This window comes from Somniosus microcephalus, chromosome 8, assembly GCF_052327205.1.
Source record: "Somniosus microcephalus isolate GS21.2 chromosome 8, FLI_Smic_1.0, whole genome shotgun sequence".
Lineage (NCBI taxonomy): Eukaryota > Metazoa > Chordata > Chondrichthyes > Squaliformes > Somniosidae > Somniosus > Somniosus microcephalus.
In genome coordinates, this window is record NC_140994.1 from 107,007,900 (window position 1) to 107,031,134 (window position 23,235).

Here is a 23,235-nt window from a genome sequence, read left to right on the forward strand (position 1 = left end):
TCCGGGCTGGAGAAGAACTTGGAGGGGGAGGATCCTGTTGTCATGGTCCACGTAGGTACCAACGACATAGGTAGGACAAAGAAATCGATTCTGCTGAGAGTTTGAGCAGCTAGGGACTAAATTAAAAAGCAGAACCACAAAGGTCATAATCTTTGGATTATTGCTGGCGCCATGAGCAAATTGGCATAGGGTCAATAGGATCAGGGAGATGAATGCGTGGCTCAAAGATTGGTGTGGGAGAAGTGGGTTTCGATTCGTGGGGCACTGGCACCAGTACTGGGGAAAGAGAGAGCTGTTCCGTTGGGATGGACTACACCTGAACCATGCTGGGACCAGATTTCTAGCGAATTGATAACTAGGGAGGTAGATAGGGCTTTAAACTAAATAAGGGGTGAGGGGGGAGGGTCCCGGTGGAGAGAAATCTAGAATGCTAAAGAGAAAAGACAAGGAAGCAGTGCAGGAACGTGATTGGGGTAAGGATAACCAGATTGTGTCAGGAAGGGACAGAACGTACAAACAAAGGAGTGCACTAACAAATAGGGTCCGGGTAAGAGAAAATGGTAATAAGACAAATCGGGCCATAGTACAAAAAAAATGTCAAGATGTCTAAAAATGTTAAAGACAAATCTAAAGGCACTGTATCTGAATGCACGAAGCATTCGTAATAAGGTAGACGAATTAACAGCACAAATAGATGTAAACGGATACGATATAATTGCGATTATGGAGACATGGCTGCAGGGTGACCAAGGCTGGGAGCTGAATATCCAAGGATATTTGATATTTAGGAAGGAAAAGGAGGTGGGGTGGCATTGTTAGTAAAGGATGAAATCTGAGCAATAGTGAGAAAGGATATTGGCTCAGAAAATAAAGATGTAGAATCAGTCTGGGTGGAACTAAGAAGCACCAAGGGGGTAGAAAACATTGGTGGGAGTTGTCTATAGGCCTCCAAACAGTAGTGGTAATGTAGGGGATGGCATCAAACAGAAGTTAGAGATGCATGTAACAAGGCTACTACAGTAATCATGGGTGACTTTAATCTACATATAGTCTGGCCAAACCAAATTAGCAATAATACTGTGGAGGATGAATTCCTGGAGTGTGTACGAGATGGTTTTTCAGACCAGTACGTTGAGGAGCCAACTAGGGAACAGGCTATCCTAGATTGGGTATTATGCAATGAGAAGGGGTTAATTAATAAACTTGTTGTGCGGGGTCCTTTAGGGAAGTGTGACCATAACATGATAGAATTCTTCATTTAAGATGGAAAGTGAAGCAGTCCAATCTGAAACTAGGGTCCTGAATCTAAACAAAGGAAACTACGAAGGTATGAGGAGTGAGTTGGCTATGATAGATTGGGGAGCTTCATGAAAAGGCATAACTGTGGATAGGCAATGGCTAACATTTAAGGAACGAACGCATGAATTGCAACAGTTATATATTCCTTTCTGGTGCAAAAACACAAAAGGTAAAGCAGCCCAACGATGGCTAACAAAAGAAATTAAGGATAGTATTAGATCCAAAGAGGAGTCATATAAAGTTGCCAGAAAAAGTAGCAAGCCTGAGGATTGGGAGCAGTTTAGAGTTCAGCAAAAAAGGACCAAGAGATTAATTAAAAAGGCAAAAATAGAGTATGAGAGTAAACTTGCAAGGAACATAAAAGCGGATTGTAAAAGCTTCTACAAGTATGTAGAAAGAAAAAGATTAGTGAACATTAGTAGGTCCCTTACAGTCAAACGGGAGAATTTATAATGGGGAACAAATACTTTGGTTCTGTCTTCACGGAAGAGGACACAAATAACTTCCCAGAAATGCTAGGGAACCAAGGGTCTAGTGAGAAGGAGGCATTAAAGGAAATTTAGTATTAATAAAAAAAATAGTGCTGGAGAATTAATGAGACAGAAAGTGGATAAATCCCCAGGGTCTGGTAATCTGAATCCCAGAGTACTAAAAGAGGTAGCCATGGAAATAGTGAATGCATTGGTTGTCATCTTCCAAAATTCTATAGATTATGGAACAGTTCCTGCAGTTTGGAGGGTGGCAAATGTAACCCCACTATTTAAAAAAGGAGGGAGAGAGGAAACAGGGAACGACAGACCGGTTAGCCTAACATCAGTAGTAGGGAAAATGCTAGAGTCTATTATAAAGGATGTGATAACAGGACACTTAGAAAATATCAACAGGATTAGACAGTCAACATGGATTTATGAAAGGGAAATCCTGTTTAACAAACCTACTTGGAGTTTTTTGAGGATGTAACTGGTAGAATAGATAAGGGAGAACCAGTGGATGTGGTGTATTTGGATTTTCAGAAGGCCTTTGATAGTTAGTGTGCAAAATTAAAGCACATGGGATTGGGGGTAATATACTGGCATGGATTGAAAATTGGTTAACAGACAGGAATCAGAGAGTAGGAATAAATGGGTCTTTTTTTGGGGTGGCAGGCGGTGACTAGTGGGGTACCGCAGAGATCAGTGCTTGGGCCCCAGCTATTCACAATATATATCAATGATTTGGATGAGGGAACCAAATGTAACATTTCCAATAAAAACAGAAAATGCTGGAGATACTCAGCAGGTCTGACGAAGGGACATCGACCTGAAACGTTAACTCTGTTTCTCTCTCCACAAATGCTGCCTGACCTGCTGAGTATTTCCAGCATTTTCTGTTTTTATTTCAGATTTCCAGCATCCGCAGTATTTTGCTTTTGTAATATTTCCAAGTTTGCTGACGACACAAACCTAGGTGGGATTGAGTTGAGGAGGATGCAAAGAGGCTTCAAGGTGATTTAGACAAATTGAGTGAGTGGGCAAATACATGGCAGGTGCAATATAACATGGATAAATGTGAAGTTATCCACTTCGGTAGGAAAAACAGAAAGACAGAGTAGTATTTAAATGGTGATAGATTGGGAAATGTTGATGTACAAAAGGACCTGGGTGTCCTTGTGCACCAGTCACTGAAAGCAAACATGCAGGTGCAGCAAGTAGTTAGGAAGGCAAATGGTATGTTGGCCTTCATTGCAAGAGGATTTGAGTACAGGAGCAAGGATGTCTTACTAAGTTATACAGGGCCTTGGTGAGACCACACCTGGAGTACTGTGTGCAGCTTTGGTCTCCTTACCTAAGAAAGGATATACTTGCCACAGAGGGAGTGCAGCGAAGGTTCACCAGACTGATTCCTGGGATGACAGGACTGTCATATGAGGAGAGATTGGGTTGACTAGGACTGTGAGTTTAGAAGAATGAGAGGGGATCTCGTGGAAACGTATAAAATTCTGACTGGGCTAGACAGACTGGATGCAGGGAGGATGTTTCCCCTGGCTGGGGGGTCTATAACAAGGGGTCACAGTCTCAGGATATGGGGTAGGACATTTAGGACTGAGATGAGGAGAAATTTCTTCACTCAGCGGGTGGTGGGCCTGTGGAATTCTCTACCACAGAAGGCTGTGGAGGCCAAGTCACTGAATATATTTAAGCAGGAGATAGATTTCTAGACACAAAAGGCATCAAGGGGTATGTGGAGAGAGTGGGAATATGGTATTGAGATAGAGGATCAGCCATGATCATATTGAATGGCCTATTCCTGCTCCTATGTTTCTACAAGTTTCATTCATTCAACCTCCACTAACATTTACACCGGCAGCTATCAAAAGTAATATGAGGCTAATGGATTGTTGACCTTTATCTCTAGGGCTGGAATACAAAAGGGTTTCAGTTATATAAACCTCTGGTTAGACCCCACCTGGAGTCTGACATTCAATTCTGGATACCACACCTCAGGAGGGACATACTGGCCTTAGAGGGGGAGCAGCACAAATTCACCAGAATGATACTGGGGCTAAAAGGGTTAAATCATGACAATAGGTTCATACACTAGGCTTGTATTTGCCCGAGTATAGAAGATGAAGGGGTGATCCCAGACACCAGTAGAGCACTGTCCATATCCACTGAAACCAGTAGAGCACTGTCCATTCCCACAGACACCAGTAGATTACTGTCCATTCCCACAGAAACCAGTAGAGCACTGGATCTATCCAGACACAGGGAGGCTCCTACCTTGCGACTTGCTGTCTCCATCACTGGTACCGTTACAATCGGCTGCGTGCACCTCGATCTTCTCCAATGGGAAGCGTTGCCCACAAAGTGGGCACTCAACGCAAGCTTTCTTAGATGCTGTGACAGGACAGAGCTCCTCAGCATCATCTTCTATCAACACCACATCTTCAGGCTGCTGAGGGAGGGGGTAGAGAGAGAGAGAGAGGGCAGGGAGTAGCACTCAACACACCAAGGAACAGTGAGACATCTCTACAGAGAGCAGCTCCATACAGGGGCTGGACTGTACTGTGGTGGGCCAGCCAAACTACAGCTCAAATAGGCCATTTGGCTCAACTGATCTATGCAGGTGTTTATACTCCATGAGCCTCCTCACTCTAATGACCTCTTCCCTGCCCGTCTTCCTCGATTCCCTTCTCCCTTGTGTATGCATCAAGCCTCCCCCCACCTTAAGTGCGCCATTGCTCTCTGCTTCAATTAGTCCATGTGGCAGCGAGTTCCACATTCCTCCTTAATGCTTTATTTGATGTGTTAGTGGCGACCTTCTATGAACAGCTCACTATATGATGCGATCCCAGTCAGGGCAGGGCTAGAATCAGAGAAGCACAACTGAGAAGGCTAACAATGACTGTTTAATCAGCACTGTTAACGACCTGAGCCCTCCTTTCCAACTAACCTGGGCTGAGACTGTGTCGGATCCCTGTGGGCTTTTACACTCTGGCTGTATGTCTTCAGATGAGCTCTGCTGTGTCTCTGTAGAATGAGAAGTAAACATGTTGTAACTTAACAGAGTCCTTACCAACTATACCATAGAAAACGCACTGAGTCACCCTGCACCAACACATGAGGTGCTCGGGATAGATACAGATATCGCTGCAGGTGTTCCTCCGGGCAGAGTCCTAGGCCCAACTATCTTCAGCTGCTTCATCAAAGACCTTCCCTCCATCATAAGGTCAGAAGTGGGGATGTTAAGAACATAAGAAATAGGAGCAGGAGTAGGCCATTTGGCCCCTCGAGCCTGCTCTGCCATTCAATAAGATCATGGCTGACCTTCTACCACATCTCCACTTTCCTGAACTATCCCCATATCCCTTGATTCCCTTAATAATCAAACATCTATCGATCTCTATCTTGAATATACTCAACGACTGAGCCTCTGCAGCCCTCTGGGGTGGAGAATTCCAAAGATTCACAACCCTCTAAGTGAAGAAATTTCTCATCAGTCCTAAATGGCCGACCCCTTATTCTGAGACTATGACTCCTGGTTCTGGACTCCCCAGCCAGGGGAAACATCCTCCCTGCATCTACCCTGTCAAGCCCTGTAAGAATTTTGTAAGTTTCAATGAGATCACCTCTCATTCTTCTAAACTCTAGAGAATATAGGCCTAATCTACTCGATCTGTCCTCATAGTAAAATCTCCCCATCCCAGGAACCAGTTTGGTGAACCTTCGTTGCACTCCCTCTATGGCAAGTATATCTTTCCTTAGGTAAGGAGGCCAAAACTGTACACAATACTCCAGGTGTGGTCTCACCAGGGCCCTATATAATTTCAGTAAGACATCTTTACACTTATACTCAAATCCTCTTGTAATAAAGGCCAACATATCATTTGCTTTCCTAATTGCTTGCTGTACCTGCACATTAACTTTCAGTGATTCGTTTACAAGGACACCCAGACCCTCTGAACACCAACATTTCCCAATCTCTCACCATTTAAAAAATACTCTGCTTTTCTATTTTTCCTACCAAAGTGGATAACTTCACATTTCTCCACCTTATATTCCATTTACCATGTTCTTGCCCACTCACTTAGCCTGTCTATATTCCCTTGAAGTCTCCTTACATTCTCCTCGCAACTTACATTCCCACCCAGCTTTGTATCATCAGCAAACTTGGATATATTACATTTAGTCCCCTCATCCAAATCATTGATGTAGATTGTGAATAGCTGAGGCCCAAGCACTGGTCCTTGCGGTACCCCACTAGTTACAGCCTGCCAACCCAAAAATGAACCATTTATTCCTCCTCTGTTTTCTGTCTGTTAACCAATCCTCAATCAATGCTGGTATATTACCCCCAATCCCATGAGCCCTAATTTTGTTAGGTAACCTCTTGTGTGGCACCTTATCGAATGCCTTCTGAAAATCCAAATACACCGTATCCATTGGTTTCCCCCTTATCTATTCTGCTAGTTATAACCTCAAAACTCCAACAGGTTTGTCAAACATGATTTCCCTTTCATAAATCCATGTTGACTCTGCCCAATCCTATTATTTTCTAAGTGCCCTGTTACCACATCCTTAATAGATTCTAGCATTTTGCCTACTACTGATGTCAGGCTAACTGGTCTGTAGTTCCCCGATTTCTCTCTCCCTCCTTTCTTGGTGTGGAGATGCCGGTGTTGGACTGGGGTGGGCAAATGTAAGAAGTCACACAACACCAGGTTATAATCCAACAGTTTTATTTGAAATCACAAGCTTTCGGAGCACTGCACCTGACAAAGGAGCAGTGCTCTGAAAGCTTGTGATTTCAAATAAAACTGTTGGACTATAACCTGGTGTTGTGTGACTTCTTACATTCCTCCTTTCTTAAATAGTGGGGTTACATTTGCATATTTCAATCTGCGGGAACCATTCTAGAATCTATGGAATTTTGAAAAATGACAACCAATGCATCCACTATCTCTGTAGCCAACTCTTTAAAAACCCTAGGATGTAGGCCATCAGGTCCAGGGGATTTATCAGCTTTCAGTCCCATTAATTTCTCCAGTACTACTTTTTTACTAATACTTTCAGTTCCTCATTCTCGCAAGAGCCTTGGTTGTCCACTATTTCCGGGAAGTTTTTTTTGTCGTCTTCCGTGAAGACCGACACAAAGTACTTGTTAAATTTCTCTGCCATTTCCTTATTCCCCATTATAATTTCTCCTGTCTCAGCCTGTAAGGGACCCACGTTTACTTACATAGAAGATAGGAGCATGAGTAGGCCATTCAGCCCCTCAAGCCTGCTCTGCCATTCAATGCGATCATGGCTGATCATCCAAATTCAGTACCCTGTCCCTGCTTTCTCCCCATTACCCCTTGATCCCTTTAGCCTTAAATATATCCAACTCCTTCTTGAATATATTTAATGAATTGGCCTCTACTGCCTTCTGTGGTAGAGAATTCCACAGGTTCACCACACTCTAGGCAAAGAAATTCCTCCTCATTTCTGTCCTAAATGGCTTACCCCTTATCCTTAGACTGTGACCCCTGGTTCTGGACTCCCCGACCATCGGGAACATCCTTCCTGTATCTAGTCTGTCCAGTCTGTCATAATTTTATACGTTTCAATGAGATCCCCTCTCATTCATCTAAACTCTAGCAAGTATAAGCCCAATCGACCCAATCTCTCCTGCCATCCCAGGTATCAGCCTGGTGAATCTTTGCTGCACTCCCTCCATGGCAAGAACATCCTTCCTCAGATAAGGTGACCAAAACTGCACACAATACTCAAGATGTGGTCTCACCAAGGCCCTGTACAGCTGCAGCAAGACATCCTTGTTCCTGTACTCAAACCCACTTGCTACGAAGGCCAACATACCATTTGCCGCCTTAACCGCCTGCTGCACCTGCATGCTTACCTTCAACGACTGGTGCACAAGAGCAACCCAGGTCTCGTTGCACTTCCCCTTCTCCCAATCTATTGCCATTCAGATAATAATCTGCCTTCCTGTTTTTTGACACCAAAGTGGATAACCTCACATTTATCCACATTATATTGCATCTGCCATGCTTCTGCCCAATCACCCAACCTGTCCAAATTATCCTGATGAAGGGTCCCAGATCTGAAACGTTAACTCTGTTTCTCTCTCCACGGACGCTGCCCGGCCTGCTGAGTGTTTCCAGCATTTTCTGTTGTTCCAAATAACTTGTTAGACTGTTTATAATGAACTTAAGATTTACTCATGTTTTTCTTTTGTTTAAATGTCAAAAAGGAAACCGTTTAAAAACTGATACAAGAAACCAAAGATTCATAAGGAATACTAGCAGGTTGAAGATAAATAATAATAGAATAGATAAAACAATAGGTAAGCAAATTATTCATAGCAGAAGGAAAGTTCACAAGGATTATTTTAGTTAAGAACCATGAATGTCCTTTAAAGGACAAATTAGAAATAAAAAATTGTGGGAGATTAGGAAATGGCAGATGTGCTTGATAAATTATTCACATCAATCTTCACAAATGAAGACTGTGGGTAAATTCCAAGCCCAGTCAAACTAGCTTGGGGATAAGAACATATGTAGAGACCAGTTAAGTATGTGATATGAAAAGCTCAAAGTTTAAAATGTTTATAGAGCAGCTGCATGAGATGAGAAACATCTTGGAAACATCAACCAAATGAGTGATGAAATAAGTCAGACCGTGGTAAATCTTTTTAGGAGATCGAAGGATTGAAAATAGCCAATGTAATCCCAATATTACGGAATTATAGACAAGTTAGTCCAACATAGGTACTGAGACAAATGCTTGAGAAAATTTTGCAGGACAGTATCAATATTTATATCTCAACCTGCATTTCTATCTTTTGCAGATCAAACTATTTTACATTTCCACCTGTGATAGTTTCAAATCACACAATCAGAGCCTCAAACTTTATGTGAAGCAAACTAAATGAATTCTAACAGACATGCTATCACCGACAATCTGCTGAGAACCTGAATCATTCTCACCAGGTGTTAGAAATGCAGACCATAATAACAGAGGCCAGGTGGTAGACATCAAAAATTTAGAACCATCATGCAAATCTATTGGAATTTTTTATATAGGTAACTAAATTGTATACAATTCCACTTAAGGTGTAGTTTCCTTGAATTTTCAGAAGATATTTGATAAAGTTCCATATCTGAGGCTTTTAAAGAACTCGAAGGCTTGTGGAATTAACGGCATATTTGCTATTACTTCTAATAATACAAAATTTGATGACTCCAAGGTATCAGTGTAAAATTGATTGATTTCAAGGAACAAATAACAGACAAAGGAATGGCAAATAGAATTTAATGTGGATAAATTTAAGGTAATGCACATTGGTTACAGGAAATCTGAAACATTCTTATAATGCATAAATACTATTTTAAAGGAATTGGGTATAACTATTGACCATTTACTAAAAGCATCCAGTCAATGGGGATGAAATTGTTCATTTTAATAAAATAGTTTTGTGTGGTTATGCTGGCTTTTTCAGTAAAGTTATAGGAGAGACTTCAGTCCTGATGTGATTGTTATCAAATAAACTAATCAACTAATCTCAAGATGCCTCTATGTACTTGATAAGGTGGGAAAATAAATATTTTAGCCCTGTATAACTCATTGATACAGCCAATTCTGGTGCAGACTTGATGGGCCGAATGGCCTTCTTCTGTGTTGAATTCTGTATAGAATTCTATAATTTGGAATATTGTGCAATTGTGGGAACTATACTTTCAGAGAGGCATTTGTAAATTGGATAAGATTTCAAGTAATTTCAGGACTTAAAACTCAAGTTTCAAGCAGATGCTTACAGAATCAAGCTTGTTTTCACTGGAGAAAAGAAGACTGGCAGAACATGATCCAAGTCTTCAAAATGCTGAAAGGAGCAGATAAACACATTATTTAACTTAGATGGTGATCATAGGACAGGAGAACAAAGCAACCAATGAGAACAAAACTACAAAGCAAGTCTAGGGATTAGAAGAATTATCTTCGCCCACCCAAGATGTGGAACACACTTCCAGAATAGTTAGTTAATGCTATGTTATTTCCTTTTAAAAAAGGACAGGGTAAATATAAATGGAATTGAGGGTGAAAAGGTTAGGTATGGACATAGGCATTTGGGAACATTATGATACCAGTGACGTTGGCATCATGGGGTTCTCATCTACTGAACACAAATGGTCAGGATGGAACAATTACACTCGATTAGCTTTGGGGTCAGAGATAAATTTCATAAAGGTTTATCTGTGGTTATCCAGCAACCAAAGGAGATTAAATAAACTAAGAGTCCAATCTATGCCACTGCAAATGTTTGGAAAGTAGTGGCACAAATAGCTGGGCTTTTTAAAATTTCTTATGGCCTTAGGCACTTTACAAATCCATCGTTTTGGTACATGGAAGATTGGTACATCGTACACCTAGGCATAGATACATTGTGTAGACACTTAGGGGGAAAAGTTTGGTTGCTTTGCAACTTGTTAGCAGCCCCTTGGGGCGCTAATGGGGCACAAGGCAACTAATGCCCAGGCATGGTGTCATTAATGCCTCCCGTGAAATTCAGGAGGTTGTTAGTGGTGGCGGTAGCCGGTAGCGCCCCTCGGCGCTGCACCTCCGGTGATTACATCATCACCATGCGCAGGGCCCCGCTCGCACCCCGGCCGTAAACTTGGGTCGCGCCCCCTGACCTACCGCTGGCCGCTATGTCCAACAGGGTCAGGGGGGCGCTCTTGCAGCCAAGACGGCGCAAATTAAAGGGCAGGTGCCGGGCAGCCATTTTTTTGAGCCGCCTGCCAGCATCTGCTCCCTCTCGTCGCCTCCTGCTGGGTGCCAGCCGCGATCCGTCAGCCCGGCACTCCTCTTGAGTGCTGGGCTCTTTTGCCGGCACCCTGCTCCACGGTGTTACATGCTGGCGCGCGTGGCGCTGCTGCACGTAGCACCGCGATATTCCATGGGAGGGGAATCCTTGGTTGAGAAAAAGGAAAATATATTGGAAGCATTGGTATGGAAGGTGGTATCGTCAGTACGATTGTGATGACTACGGAGAAACTGGGAGAATGGAATAGAGTCCTTACAGGAAGCAGGGTGCAAAGAGGTGTAATCAAAGTAGCTGTGGGAGTCATTGGGTTATAGTGGATATTGGTTGACAGCCTATCCCCAGAAATGGAGATAGAGAAGTCGAGGAAGGGAAGAGTCGGAGATGGACCATGTGAAGCCGAGGGAGGGGTGGAAATTACAAGCAAAGTGGATGAAATTTTCCATTTCGGGGTGACCGCAGGAAGCGGCACTGATAGTCATCAACGTACCGGAAAAAGAGGTGAGGGAGAGGGCCTGAGTAGAACTGGAACACAGAATGTTCCACATATCCCATGCAAAGGCATAGCTAGGAGCCATATGTGTTCCCATAGCAACAGCTTTTTTTTTTGGAAGAAGTGAGTGGAATTAAAGGAGAAATTGTTCAATGTGAGAACAAGTTCAGCCAGGAGGAGGAGGCTGGTGGTGGATGGGGAGTGATTAGGCCTCCGATCAAGGAAGACGCGGAGGTCCCTCAGGCCATCCTGGTAGGGGATGGAGGTGTAGCGGGATTGGGCAACCAGGGTTAAAAGGAGATGGTTAGGGCGGGAAACTGTTAAAGTGGTGGAGGATGTTGGAAGAGTTGCGGATGTAGGTGGGAAGAGACTGGAAAAGGGGAGAAAAAAATAGAGTTGAGATAAGTAGAAATAAGTTCCGTGGGGCAAGAACAGGCTGAAACAATGCGTCTACCAGGGCAGTCTTGTTTGTGGAACTTGGGAAGGAGGTATAGGTATTCACTCTAGTTTCTAATATATATCAATGATTTGGATTCAGAAATCTAATGCAATTGGCCAAATTTGCAAATGATATCAAACTGAGAAGGGCAGTGGAATCAAAGGAGGCAGCTCAGAAATAACAGAATTGGTTTGACAAAATATGTATGTGGCAGATGTAATTTAATTTTGACAAATGTAAAGTATTGCACATAGGAAGAAGAAATTGGCACTCATGGGGCACGATCTTACCAGCCGTGGGGAGGTGGGTTTGGAGGTGGGACTGCCAGGAAAATGGCAGAATCTGGGGGCGGGTGCCCATCCCGCCCCCAACCCGCCTCCGTGCCATCTTCCCAGGAGGTGGGTAGCCGACCCGCGCCAGGTCCCGTCTCCTGGAGGTGGGAAGGGGATTACAGCCACTTAACTGCCTGTTAGAGTCATAGAGTCATAGAGTAATACAGCATGGATAGAGGCCCTTCGGCCCATCGTGTCCGCGCCGGCCATCAAGCCCTGTCTAATCTAATCCCATATTCCAGCATTTGGCCCGTAGCCTTGTATGCTATGGCATTTCAAGTGCACATCCAAATGCTTCTTAAATGTTGTGAGGGTTTCTGCCTCCACAACCCTTTCAGGCAGTGAGTTCCAGACTCCAACCACCCTCTGGGTGAAAAAGTTCTTTCTCAAATCCCCTCTAAACCTCCCGCCCTTTACCTTGAATCTATGCACCCTAGTTATCGACCCCTCTACTAAGGGAAAAAGCTCCTCAGCATCCATCCTATCTATGCCCCTCATAATTTTGTACACCTCAATCATGTCCCCCCTCAGCCTCCTCAGCTCCAAGGAAAACAAACCCAACCTGCCCAGTCTCTCTTCATAGCTGAAGCGCTCCAGCCCTGGTAACATCCTGGTGAACCTCCTCTGCACCCTCTCTAACGCGATCACATCCTTCCTGTAGTGTGGCGACCAGAACTGCACACAATATTCCAGCTGTGGCCTAACCAGTGTTTTATACAGCTCCATCATAACCTCCTTGCTCTTATATTCAATGCCTCGGCTAATGAAGGCAAGTATCCCATATGCCTTTTTTACCACCTTATCCACCTGTTCCGCCGCCTTCAGGGATCTGTGTACTTGCACACCCAGATCCCTCTGACCCTCCGTCTTGCCTAGGGTCTTTCCATTCATTGTGTATTCCCTTGCCTTGTTAGTCCCCCCAAAGTGCATCACCTCGCACTTTTCCGGGTTAAATTCCATTTGCCACTGTTCCGCCCATCTGACCAACCCATCTATATCGTCCTGCAGACTGAGGCTACCCTCCTCGCTATTTACCACCCTACCAATTTTTGTATCATCCGCAAACTTACTGATCATACCCTTTACATTCATATCCAAGTCATTAATGTAGACCACAAACAGCAAGGGACCCAGCACTGATCCCTGTGGTACCCCACTGGCCACAGGCTTCCAGTCACAAAAACAACCTTCGACCATCACCCTCTGCCTTCTGCCACTAAGCCAGTTTTGTATCCTATGTGCCAAGGCACCCTGGATTCCATGGGCTCTTACCTTCTTGACCAGTCTCCTGTGCGGGACTTTATCGAAGGCCTTACTGAAATCCATGTATACCACATCCACTGCGTTACCCTCATCCACACACCTAGTCACCCCCTCAAAAAATTCAATCAAATTAGTCAGACATGATCTTCCCTTGACAAAGCCATGTTGACTATCCCTGATTAATCCTTGCCTCTCCAAGTGGAGACAAATTTTGTCCCTCAGGATTTTTTCCAATAATTTTCCTACCACTGATGTTAGGCTCACTGGCCTGTAGTTCCCCGGTTTTTCCCTACTACCCTTCTTGAATAATGGTACTACATTAGCGGTTCTCCAGTCCTCTGGCACATCCCCTGTGGCCAGAGAGGTCCTGAATATATGTGTTAGAGCCCCCGCAATCTCCTCCTTTGCCTCACACAGCAGCCTGGGATACATTTCATCCGGGCCTGGGGATTTATCCATTTTTAGGCCAGCTAAAACCGCCAATACCTCCCCCCGCTCGATGTTAATATGTTCGAGCATATCACAGTCCCCCCGCCCTATTTCTATGTCTACATCGTCCTTCTCCATAGTGAAAACAGACGCAAAAAATTCATTCAGAACCCCTCCTACATCTCCCGGCTCCACACACAGATTGCCACTTTTGTCCCTAATGGGCCCTATTTTTTCCCTAGTTATCCTCTTACCCTTAATATACTTATAAAACATCTTCGGATTTTCCTTTATTTTGCTTGCCAGTGTTATTTCATGGCCCCTCCTTGATCTCCTAATTTCTTTTTTAAGTATCCCCCTGCACTTTTTGTACTCCTCTAGGGCTTCCTCCGTCTTTAGCCTTTTGTATCTACCAAAAGCCCTCCTTTTTTTCCTAATCCATTCCCGTATATCCCCTGACATCCAAGGTTCCCTGTGGTTTTTGGAACCACCCTTGACCTTTACGGGAACATGTTGCCATTGTATGATCTCAATCTCCCTTCTGAAAGCCTCCCATTGCTCTGATGCGGATTTTCCTACAAGTAGCTGATCCCAGTCCATTTTGGCCAGATCCTGCCTTATCCTATTAAAATCGGCCTTCCCCCAATTTAGAACCTTTATTTCCGGCCCATCCCTGTCCTTTTCCATGGCCACCTTAAATCTTACCATATTATGGTCACTATCACCAAAGTGCTCACCTACTAGCACTTTTTCCACTTGGCCGGCCACATTCCCTAGAATTAGGTCCAGTACCGCCCCCTCTCTTGTAGGACTTTCTACATGCTGGCTCAAAAAGCTCTCCTGGATGCACTTTAAGAATTCTACACCCTCTGAGCCTTTCACACTCTGACTATCCCAGTTAATATTGGGGAAGTTGAAATCCCCCATTATTATTACCCTATTATTTGCACATTTCTCTGAGATTTGCCTACATATCTGTTCCTCTATCTCCCCCTGACTGTTTGGAGGCCTATAGTACACTCCCAGCAAAGTGCTTGCCCCCTTTTTGTTTTTAAGCTCCACCCATATGGCCTCATTGGAGGACCCTGCTAATATATCATCCCTCCTTACTGCAGTAATTGACTCCTTAATTAATATTGCGACACCCCCTCCTCTTATACCTCCCCCTCTGTCTCACCTGAAGATTCTGTACCCCGGAATATTGAGCTGCCAGTCTTGCCCTTCCCTCAACCATGTCTCCGTGATAGCAACAATATCATACTCCCATGTGTTTATCAACACCTTCAGTTCATCCACCTTATTCGCAAGACTCCTTGCATTAAAATAGATGCCATCCAGCCTTGCCCTTATATATTTGCCCTGTCTACCAAGCTGACTTGTTTTTTTCTCTAATTGGCAGCACATCCCCCCCTATTTCAGCTCCCCTCTGTATCCCATCCCCCTGCCAAGTTAGTTTAAACCCCCCCCCCCCCAACAGTGCTAGCAAACCTCCCCGCAAGGATATTTGTCCCGCTCTGGTTCAGGTGCAACCCGTCCGACTTGTACAAGTCCCACCTTTCCCAGAAGCAGGCCCAGTGATCCAGGAAAGTAAAACCCTCCCCCCTACACCAACTCTTTAGCCACGCATTCATCTGCTCTATCCTCCCATTCCTATACTTACTAGCACGTGGCACTGGGAGTAATCCAGAGATTACAACCTTTGAGGTCCTGCTCTTTAATCTGTTACCTAGCTCCCTAAATTCTTGATGCAGGACCTCATCCCTCTTTTTACCTATGTCGTTGGTACCAATGTGGACCACGACCATTGCCTGTTCACCCTCCCCCTCCAGAATGCCCTGCAGCCGCTCAGTGACTTAACAGGTAGTTAAGAGGATTATCCCCATTTTTCCAACAGAGGTGCGGGCTTCCTGACGAAGAAGCGGAGGTCCCTCAGGCCATCCTGGTAGGGGATGGAGGTGTAGCGGGACTAGACATCCAGGATTAAAAGGAGATGGTTAGGGCGGGAAACTGGAAACTGTCAAAATTGACAGATGAAACGTCATACGCTGATGTTCTCTGTAACCGGCTTCCTTTTAATTGGCCTGCTAAGTCCGCTAGGCGGGCTTAACAAGGTCAATCAAGAGAATAGTGTGGGTTGGCCAGAAGTCGATGGAGGCGGGACTAAAACCCGACAAGCAGAAGTTCCACCTCCAACGCGCCCCCATTGGCAAAATCGCCCCCATGTATTCCATGAATGGCCTTGAATAGCTAAGGATGCCATTTAAAGAGACCTAGAAGTTCACGTAGATTTGACATTTAACGTGTCCAACCAATGCAGAGCAGCAAGCAACAAAGTCTATAGAAAGTTAAAAGAAAGAATTTGCATTTATATTGTGCCTTTCAGGACGTCCCAAAGCACTTTACAGCCAATTACATACTTTTGAAGTGACGTCACTGTTGTAATGTAGCAATGAAATAATGACAAGATAATTTGTTTCAGTGATGTCGATTGAGGGATAAATACTGGCCAGGACACCAGGGAGAATTCTCCTGCTCTTCTTTGAATAGTGACATGGCATCTTTTCCATGCACCTGAGAGGGCAGACAAAGCCTCGGTATAACGTCTCACCTGAAAGATGGCTCCTCCAACAATGCAGCATTCCCTCAGTGCTGCACTGAAGTGTCAGCCTAGATTAAGTGCTCATGTTACGAGAGTGTCATTTGAATCCAGAACCTCTTGACTCAGAGGCAAGAGTGCTAACTCTGAGCCAAGGCTGGCACCTGTTGAACTATATAGCCAAAACAGTTGAATATAAGTCAGAGAAAGCCAACCTGTATAGTGCTCTGGTCAGACCTCACCTTGAGTACTGTGTTCAGTTCTGGTCACTGAAAAACAAAGGAGTCATTCAAGCTCTGAAGGCAGTGCAGTGAAGAACCATGAGGTGTCAAAGGTATGAGTTATAAGGAAAGACTGGAGAAACTTGGACTTTTCAGCCTGGAAAGGAGATGTCTCAGAGGTGATCTATAGAGGAATAGGAGATAGTTCAGGTAATGTAAAAGGTAAATCCAGGATATTATTTTAAATTAAAAATGAGAGTAGGACAAGGGCACACAGGCTCAAACTAGAAAAAGATAAATTTAGAACTGCTATCAGGAAGTTCTTCAGAAAAAATTTTAGACACATGGAATGAATTTCCAGATGGAGTAGTGAAGGCAGAAATCCTGGAACCATTTAAAAAACAATTAGAGGTCACGGGGCGGGGGAGGGTCTATATGGTCTTTCTGGATTAAAACATTAGATGGAATGATGGCCTTGTAGGAACTGGGGTTCCTAGCCGAAGAATTGAGATCGACTCAGAAAATCAAACAATAAAATTTAATGAACAAACGAAGCTGTACAGGAAACTGTAGGATACAATGCAAATAGGTCTGGTCTGCTTGAAAGCCTCTCTGGAGATCACGTGACGGACGGCATGATGTCATCACATGGAGTACAGGAAAGAAGCCCTAGTACAGTTAACAGATACATTAAAGGTGCAGCCCCCAGCTGTACTACATTGCTGTAAAAGGAATTATATACAATTGTCTGTAATCCTCTGGTGGTTCCGCCACATGCGCCTCCCCCAGAATTGCTTTTAACAGAGAAGGTAAGGCGAGAAGGATGGCTGACGAGTCTGTCCGACCGACTGCGATACCCCGGCAGCTGGAACGGAGTGCTAGAAGACGAATTGGCTGTGGTTGGGATGACGCCGCAGGCGGAGAAGAGGAGGAGGCCGGCTGTGGTCGACCCGGTGAGGCGGGCACTGGCGTCTCGGCGGATGACTGTGGCTGTACTGGACCGGCAGTCGACGGTGGACGACCACGACGAGGCGGCTGAGCGGTGACGACTGGTTCGCTCAGATCCAGATGCGCCAGTTTCAACCGGTCGATGGAGATGTGGTCAGGCTTACCGCCGACGTCGACTGAAGGACTTGTCACCTGACGAGATGACGTGGAACGGACCTGTGTAAGGCGGTTTGAGCGGGTTTTTGCGAGCATCCTGCCGAATGAACATGTATTCTGCGCTCTTAAGATCCAGCGGGACATGGGAGTGCCGCAGGTCATGATGCGACGTAGGCACTGGGATGAAATTCCTAGCCGCTTCCTGGTGGCTGATGAGCTGGGGACCAGGGTTCCGTGTGAGGAGGAAGAAAATCGCCAGGCACTCTGAGTGGTTGGCCGTAAACCAGCTCTGCTGAAGAAGAATGCAGGTCGTCCTTGGGCGCCGTGCAAAGACCTAGCAGCACCCAAGGGAGCCTGTCCACCCAACTAGGCCCACTGAGACTAGCACGCAGTGTGGCTTTAAGGGACCTGTGGAATCTTTCACACGTTCGCCTGTGGATGGTAGGCGGTAGTATGATGAAGCTTGGTGCCCAAACCTTGAGCTACGGCGTTCCAAAGCTCAGGTAAATTGAGGCCCCCGGTCGGAGGAGATGTCAGCCGGTACCCCGAACCAAGCTACCCATGACGAGATGAAGGCTCTGGAGACGTCTGCTGCTGTGGTGGCAACCAAAGGAATTGCCTCTGGCCACCTGGTGGTGTGGTCTACCACGGTGAGGAGGTGAGTGTACCCGCGAGAGGAAGGGAGAGGACCAACCAGGTCCACGTGCACATGGTCGAAACGACGCTCCGGAACTGGAAAAGTGGCGACTGGGGCCTTAACATGGCGTTGTATCTTGGACTTCTGGCAACTCACGCAGGTATTGGTCCAGTCACGGACGTCGAGATGCATGCCCTTCCAGACGAATTTCTTTGCCATGAGTCGTTGTGACGCTCTCATGCCAGGGTGTGACAACCCGTGGATAGTGTCAAATTCTCCTGCGCCATTCGACTGGAACGATTGGACGTGGGACGCCCATCGAGATGTCACACAGGAGTGTGGTCCCTGCGGCCTGGAAACTGACATCAGCCACTTGTAAGCTGGAAGGTGCGGTCCGGTATGCCTGCACTTCAGGGTCTGCCTTCTGTTCATTTGCCAAACCAACAGTCGACTCCCAGGTGTACTGCATGGAGCTGGGCGCGGGAGAGACAATCTGCCACCAAGTTGTCTTTGCCCGAGACATGTTGTATGTTGGTTGTAAATTCAGATATGTACGTAAGATGACGTTGTTGCCGTGCCGACCATGGTTCCGCTGTCTTGGCCATCGCAAAAGTAAGTGGCTTGTGGTCTACAAAAGCCGTGAATGGGCGTCCTTCCAGTAGGAAGCGAAAATGGCGGATGGCCAGAAACAATGCCAACAATCCCTATCAAAAGTACGATACTTGCGTTCGTTCTTCCGCAATTGGCGGCTGAAGAAAACCAGTGGTTGCCATGTGCCGTCGACCCACTGCTGCTGTACTGCCTCGATGGCATAATCAGATGCGTCGGTGGGAAGGGCAATGGTTGCGCCCGGAAGGGGATGTGCCAACATGGTTGCAGCAGCCAAAGCATTCTTAGTGTCGAGGAAAGCCTGGTCCGTCTGGGGTGTCCAATCGATCGGGTCTTTGCCCGATTTACCTCTGAGGGCCTCGTACAAAGGTTGCATCAACAATGCCGCCTTGGGGACGAACCGATGATAAAAATTGACCATTACCAGAAATTCCTGGAGGGCCCCGACGGCTTGAGGAAGAGGGAACGAGGTGACTGCTTCCACCTTCGTGGCCAGCGGGACGGCGCCTTCTGAGGTGATTCTGTGTCCCAGAAAATCAATGCTGTGCAACCCAAACTGGCACTTGGCCGGGTTGATAATAAGGCCATGTTGGCCGAGACGAGAAAGGGCACGCAAGTGCGTAATGTGTTCTTTCGTGCTGTTACTGGCAATAAGGATGTCGTCTAGGTAGACTAAGATGAACGGCAGATCGCGCAACATGGAATCCATGAAACGTTGGAAGGCTTGCGCTGCATTCTTCAGCCCAAACGACATACGAAGGAACTCAAAGAGTCCGAAAGGTGTGATGACGGCAGTTTTGGGGATGTCCTGAGGATGCACGGGCACTTGATGATAGCCTCGGACGAGGTCTACTTTGGAAAAGATGGAGTTCCCTGCCAGATGGGCCGAAAAATCCTGAATGTGAGGAATTGGGTGATCCGGTGTGGTAGCCTCATTCAGGCGTCTGTAGTCACCGCATGGTCGCCATCCGCCGCCCGGCTTAGGAACAATGTGTAATGGCGAGGACCAAGGGCTATTCGAACATCGAATAATACCCAGGCGTTCCATTGTATGGAACTCCGCCTTGGCGGGCGCGAGTTTTCAGGTTCCAGCCTTCGAGCTCTCGCATAAACGGGGGATCCTGTCGTGGTAATGTGGTGCACCACACCGTGCCTCGCGACTGAAGAAAATGTGGGCCTGGTGAGCTCAGGGAACTCACTGAAGACGAGTGAACTCATTTGGAGATGGGACTGCACAGGCAACTGACCAAGACATTGCGGTGCTTCGGTGGCAGGGGACCGAGTGAAAAGTGGAGGCACTGATTAGCCGGCAGTGTCGGACGTCGACGAGAAACCCGTTTGCGCAGAAGAAATCTGCCCCAGGATGGCCTGAGACTTTTGCCAGGATGAACTCCCAAACAAAACGTTGGCCGCCAAAGCTCAACTGGACCCTACGCTTTCCGAACGTGCGAATGGCCGCACCATTGGCTGCCTCGAGGGGGGGACCTTGACCACCGGATTGAAGATCTAGCTTCGACGCTGGTAGGATACTGCACTGGGAGCCAGTATCACAGAGAAAACATCGCCCTGACAGGGAGTCTGTAATGTATAGGAGATTCCCTGCGGACCCGACAGCCATCGCAACTCTGGCGCGTCCCTTAGGCCTTACTGATGATCTCAGAAACCGCTGGTTTGAGGTAGGTTTTTTTGTGAGAAACTGCAGGGCGGACGGCAATTTCGGGCCTTCGCGCCGAAACGAGCGTGGTATGCACACCAGCCTGCAGGAGGAGGAGTCGGATTCGCTCTTGTGGGAGATGGGCGCCTCGTGGCTGCACAAGATTGTTGTGAGACGGTGAATATTTTATCCGCTTCCGCGGCGAGTTCAGCACAATCCGTGATCGTGGAATTGGCCAAGGCCGTCTGTACTGGCTCTGGTAGTTGGCAGAGAAACAGCTCGCAGAACAGAAAACATTGCGATTCCGAGCCCAAAAGCGTTAGCATTTGACTCATGAGCTCTGAGGGTTTTGAGTCCCCGAGGCCGGGCATGGAGAAGTCTGCGAGCGCGTTCCGACTTGGACAGACCGCAAATCTGCAGTAAACGTGCTTTTAAAGCTTTGTACTTGCCATCGTTTGGTGGACTCTCGAGGAGGCTGACGACCCGCGAGGCCGTGGCGCTGTCGAGGGCGGAGACCACTTAATAATAATGGGTCGAATCCGCTGCTACTCCCTGGATTTCAAATTGGGCTTCCACCTGGAAAAACCACGCGGCCGGTTGTTGCTCCCAAAATTGCAGCAATTTGAGGGTGACGGCGTTCGTATCCATGATGTAACTTCAACGAAAATTGTTCGAAGAAATCGGTCGCCAATGTAGGAACTGGGGTTCCTTACCGAAGAATTGAGATCGACTCAGAAAATCAAAAACAATAAAATTTAATGAACAAACGAAGCTGTACAGGAAACTGTAGGATACAATGCAAATAGGTCTGGTCTGCTTGAAAGCCTCTCTGGAAACTGCTAGAAGGTTCCGAGCTCTGACGTCATGACATTCTTCCCGCCGTTGAGAGATCACGTGACGGACGGCATGACGTCATCACGCGGAGTACAGGAAAGAAGCCCTAGTCCAGTTAACAGATACATTAAAGGTGCAGCCCCCAGCTGTACTCCATTGCTGCAAAAGGAATTCTATACAATTGTCCGTAATCCTCTGGTGGTTCCGCCACACTGGAGTTTCTCACCATCCTCCTCCCAGCACACACGCCCACCCAGCTTTGTGTCGTCTGCAAACTTGGAGATATTCCATCTAGTTCCCTCGTCTAGATCATTAATATATATTGTAAATAGCTGGGGTCCAAGGACCGATCCCTGCAGTACCCCACTAGTCACTGAGAAAAAGACCCATTTATTCCAACTCTGGCAGACAGAAAGCAAAATCAGTTCTCTATCCAAGTCAATACCTTGTCCCCAATCCCATGTGCCTTAACTTTACACGCTAATCTCTTATGCGGGACCTTATCGAAAGCGTTCTGAAAGTCCAAATACACCACATTCACTGGTTCTCCCTTATCTATTTTACCAGTTACATCCTCAAAAAATTCCAGTAGATTAGTCAAGCACGATTTACCTTTTTTGTAAATCCATGCTGACTTTGTCTGATCCTGTCACTGTTTTCCAAGTGCTCTGCTATTACATCTTTTATAATGGATTTAGCATTTTCCCCACTACGGATGTCAGGCTTATCGGTCTGTAATTCCCCGTTTTCTCTCTACCACCTTTTTTTGAATAGTGGGGTAACATTAGCTACCCTCCAATCCATGGGTGCTGTTCCAGATTCCATTGAATGTTGGAAGATAATCAGCAATGCATCTACTAGTTCTAGGGCCACTTCCTTAAGTACCCTAGGATGTAGATTATCAGGCCCTGGGGATTTATCGGCCTTCAATCCCGTCAATTTCCCTACAAATACTGATTTCTTTCAGTTCCTCCCTTTCATCAGACCCTATGTTCCCCGACATCTCTGGGAGGTTATTTGTGTCCTCCTTTGTGAAGACCGAACCAAAATATGTATTTAATTGGTCTGCCATTTCTTTGTTCCCCATTATAAATTCCCCTGATTTCTGACTGCAAGGGACCTACGTTTGAATTCACCAATCTTTTTCTCTTCACATATCTATAAAAGCTTTGAGTCAGTTTTTATGTTCCCTGCAAGCTTACACTCATATTCTATTTTCCCCTTCTTAATTAATCCCTTTGTCCTCCTTTGAATCCTAAACTGCTCCCAATCCTCAGGTTTACTGCTTTTTCTGGCCAATTTATATGTCCTCTCCTTAGATCTTATGCTATCCCTAATTTCCCTTGTTAGCCACGGTTGAGTCACCTTTTTTTGTTTTATTTTTATGCCAAACTGGGATGAACAAATTCTGTAGTTCATCCATGTGGTCTTTGAATGTTTGCCATTGCCTATCCACCGTCAACCCTTTGAGTGACATTCCCCAATCAATCCTCCCCAACTCGCGCCTCAGACCATCGTAGTTTCCTTTATTTAAATTCAGGACCCTAGTCTCTGAGTCAACTACTTCATTCTCCATCTTAATGAAGAATTCGATCATATTATGATCGCTCAGACCCAAGGGGCCTCGTACAACAAGATTGCTAATGAATCCTTTCTCATTACATAATACCCAGTCTAAGATGGCCTGATCTCTGGTTCGTTCCTCGGCATATTGGTCCAGGAAACCATCCCGTAAACACCTCCTCCACAGTATTGTTACTAATGTGGTTAGCCCAATCTATATGTAGATTAAAGTCATCCATGATGACTGCTGTGCCCTTATTGCACGCTTCTCTAATTTCCCTTTTAATTCCATCCCCAACCTCCGCATTACTGTTTGGAGGTCTATATACCACTCCCACTAACGTTTTCTGCCCCTTGGTATTTCTCAGTTCTACCTATACAGATTCCACATCAGCGCTAATATCCTTCCTTACAATTGTGTTAATCCCTTCTTTAACCAGCAATGCTACCCCACCTCCTTTT

At 45.9% G+C, this 23,235-nt stretch overlaps 1 protein-coding gene across 2 annotated transcripts in view; it reads right to left on the reverse strand.

Annotated features, from left to right (window-relative positions):
- uimc1 (ubiquitin interaction motif containing 1) overlaps positions 1-23,235 on the reverse strand; it is a 61,904-nt gene that overhangs the window by 9,574 nt on the left and 29,095 nt on the right. The window contains exons 4-6 of one of the 2 annotated variants that reach the window (XM_085995054.1): positions 16,394-16,420; positions 4,732-4,808; positions 4,059-4,233 (exon numbers count right to left, since the gene is read on the reverse strand). In XM_085995054.1, the coding sequence (XP_085851180.1) occupies positions 4,059-4,233; positions 4,732-4,808; positions 16,394-16,420 (279 nt within the window). The remainder of the gene's footprint in view (positions 1-4,058; positions 4,234-4,731; positions 4,809-16,393; positions 16,421-23,235) is intronic. The other variant, XM_085995055.1, reaches the window with a different exon arrangement.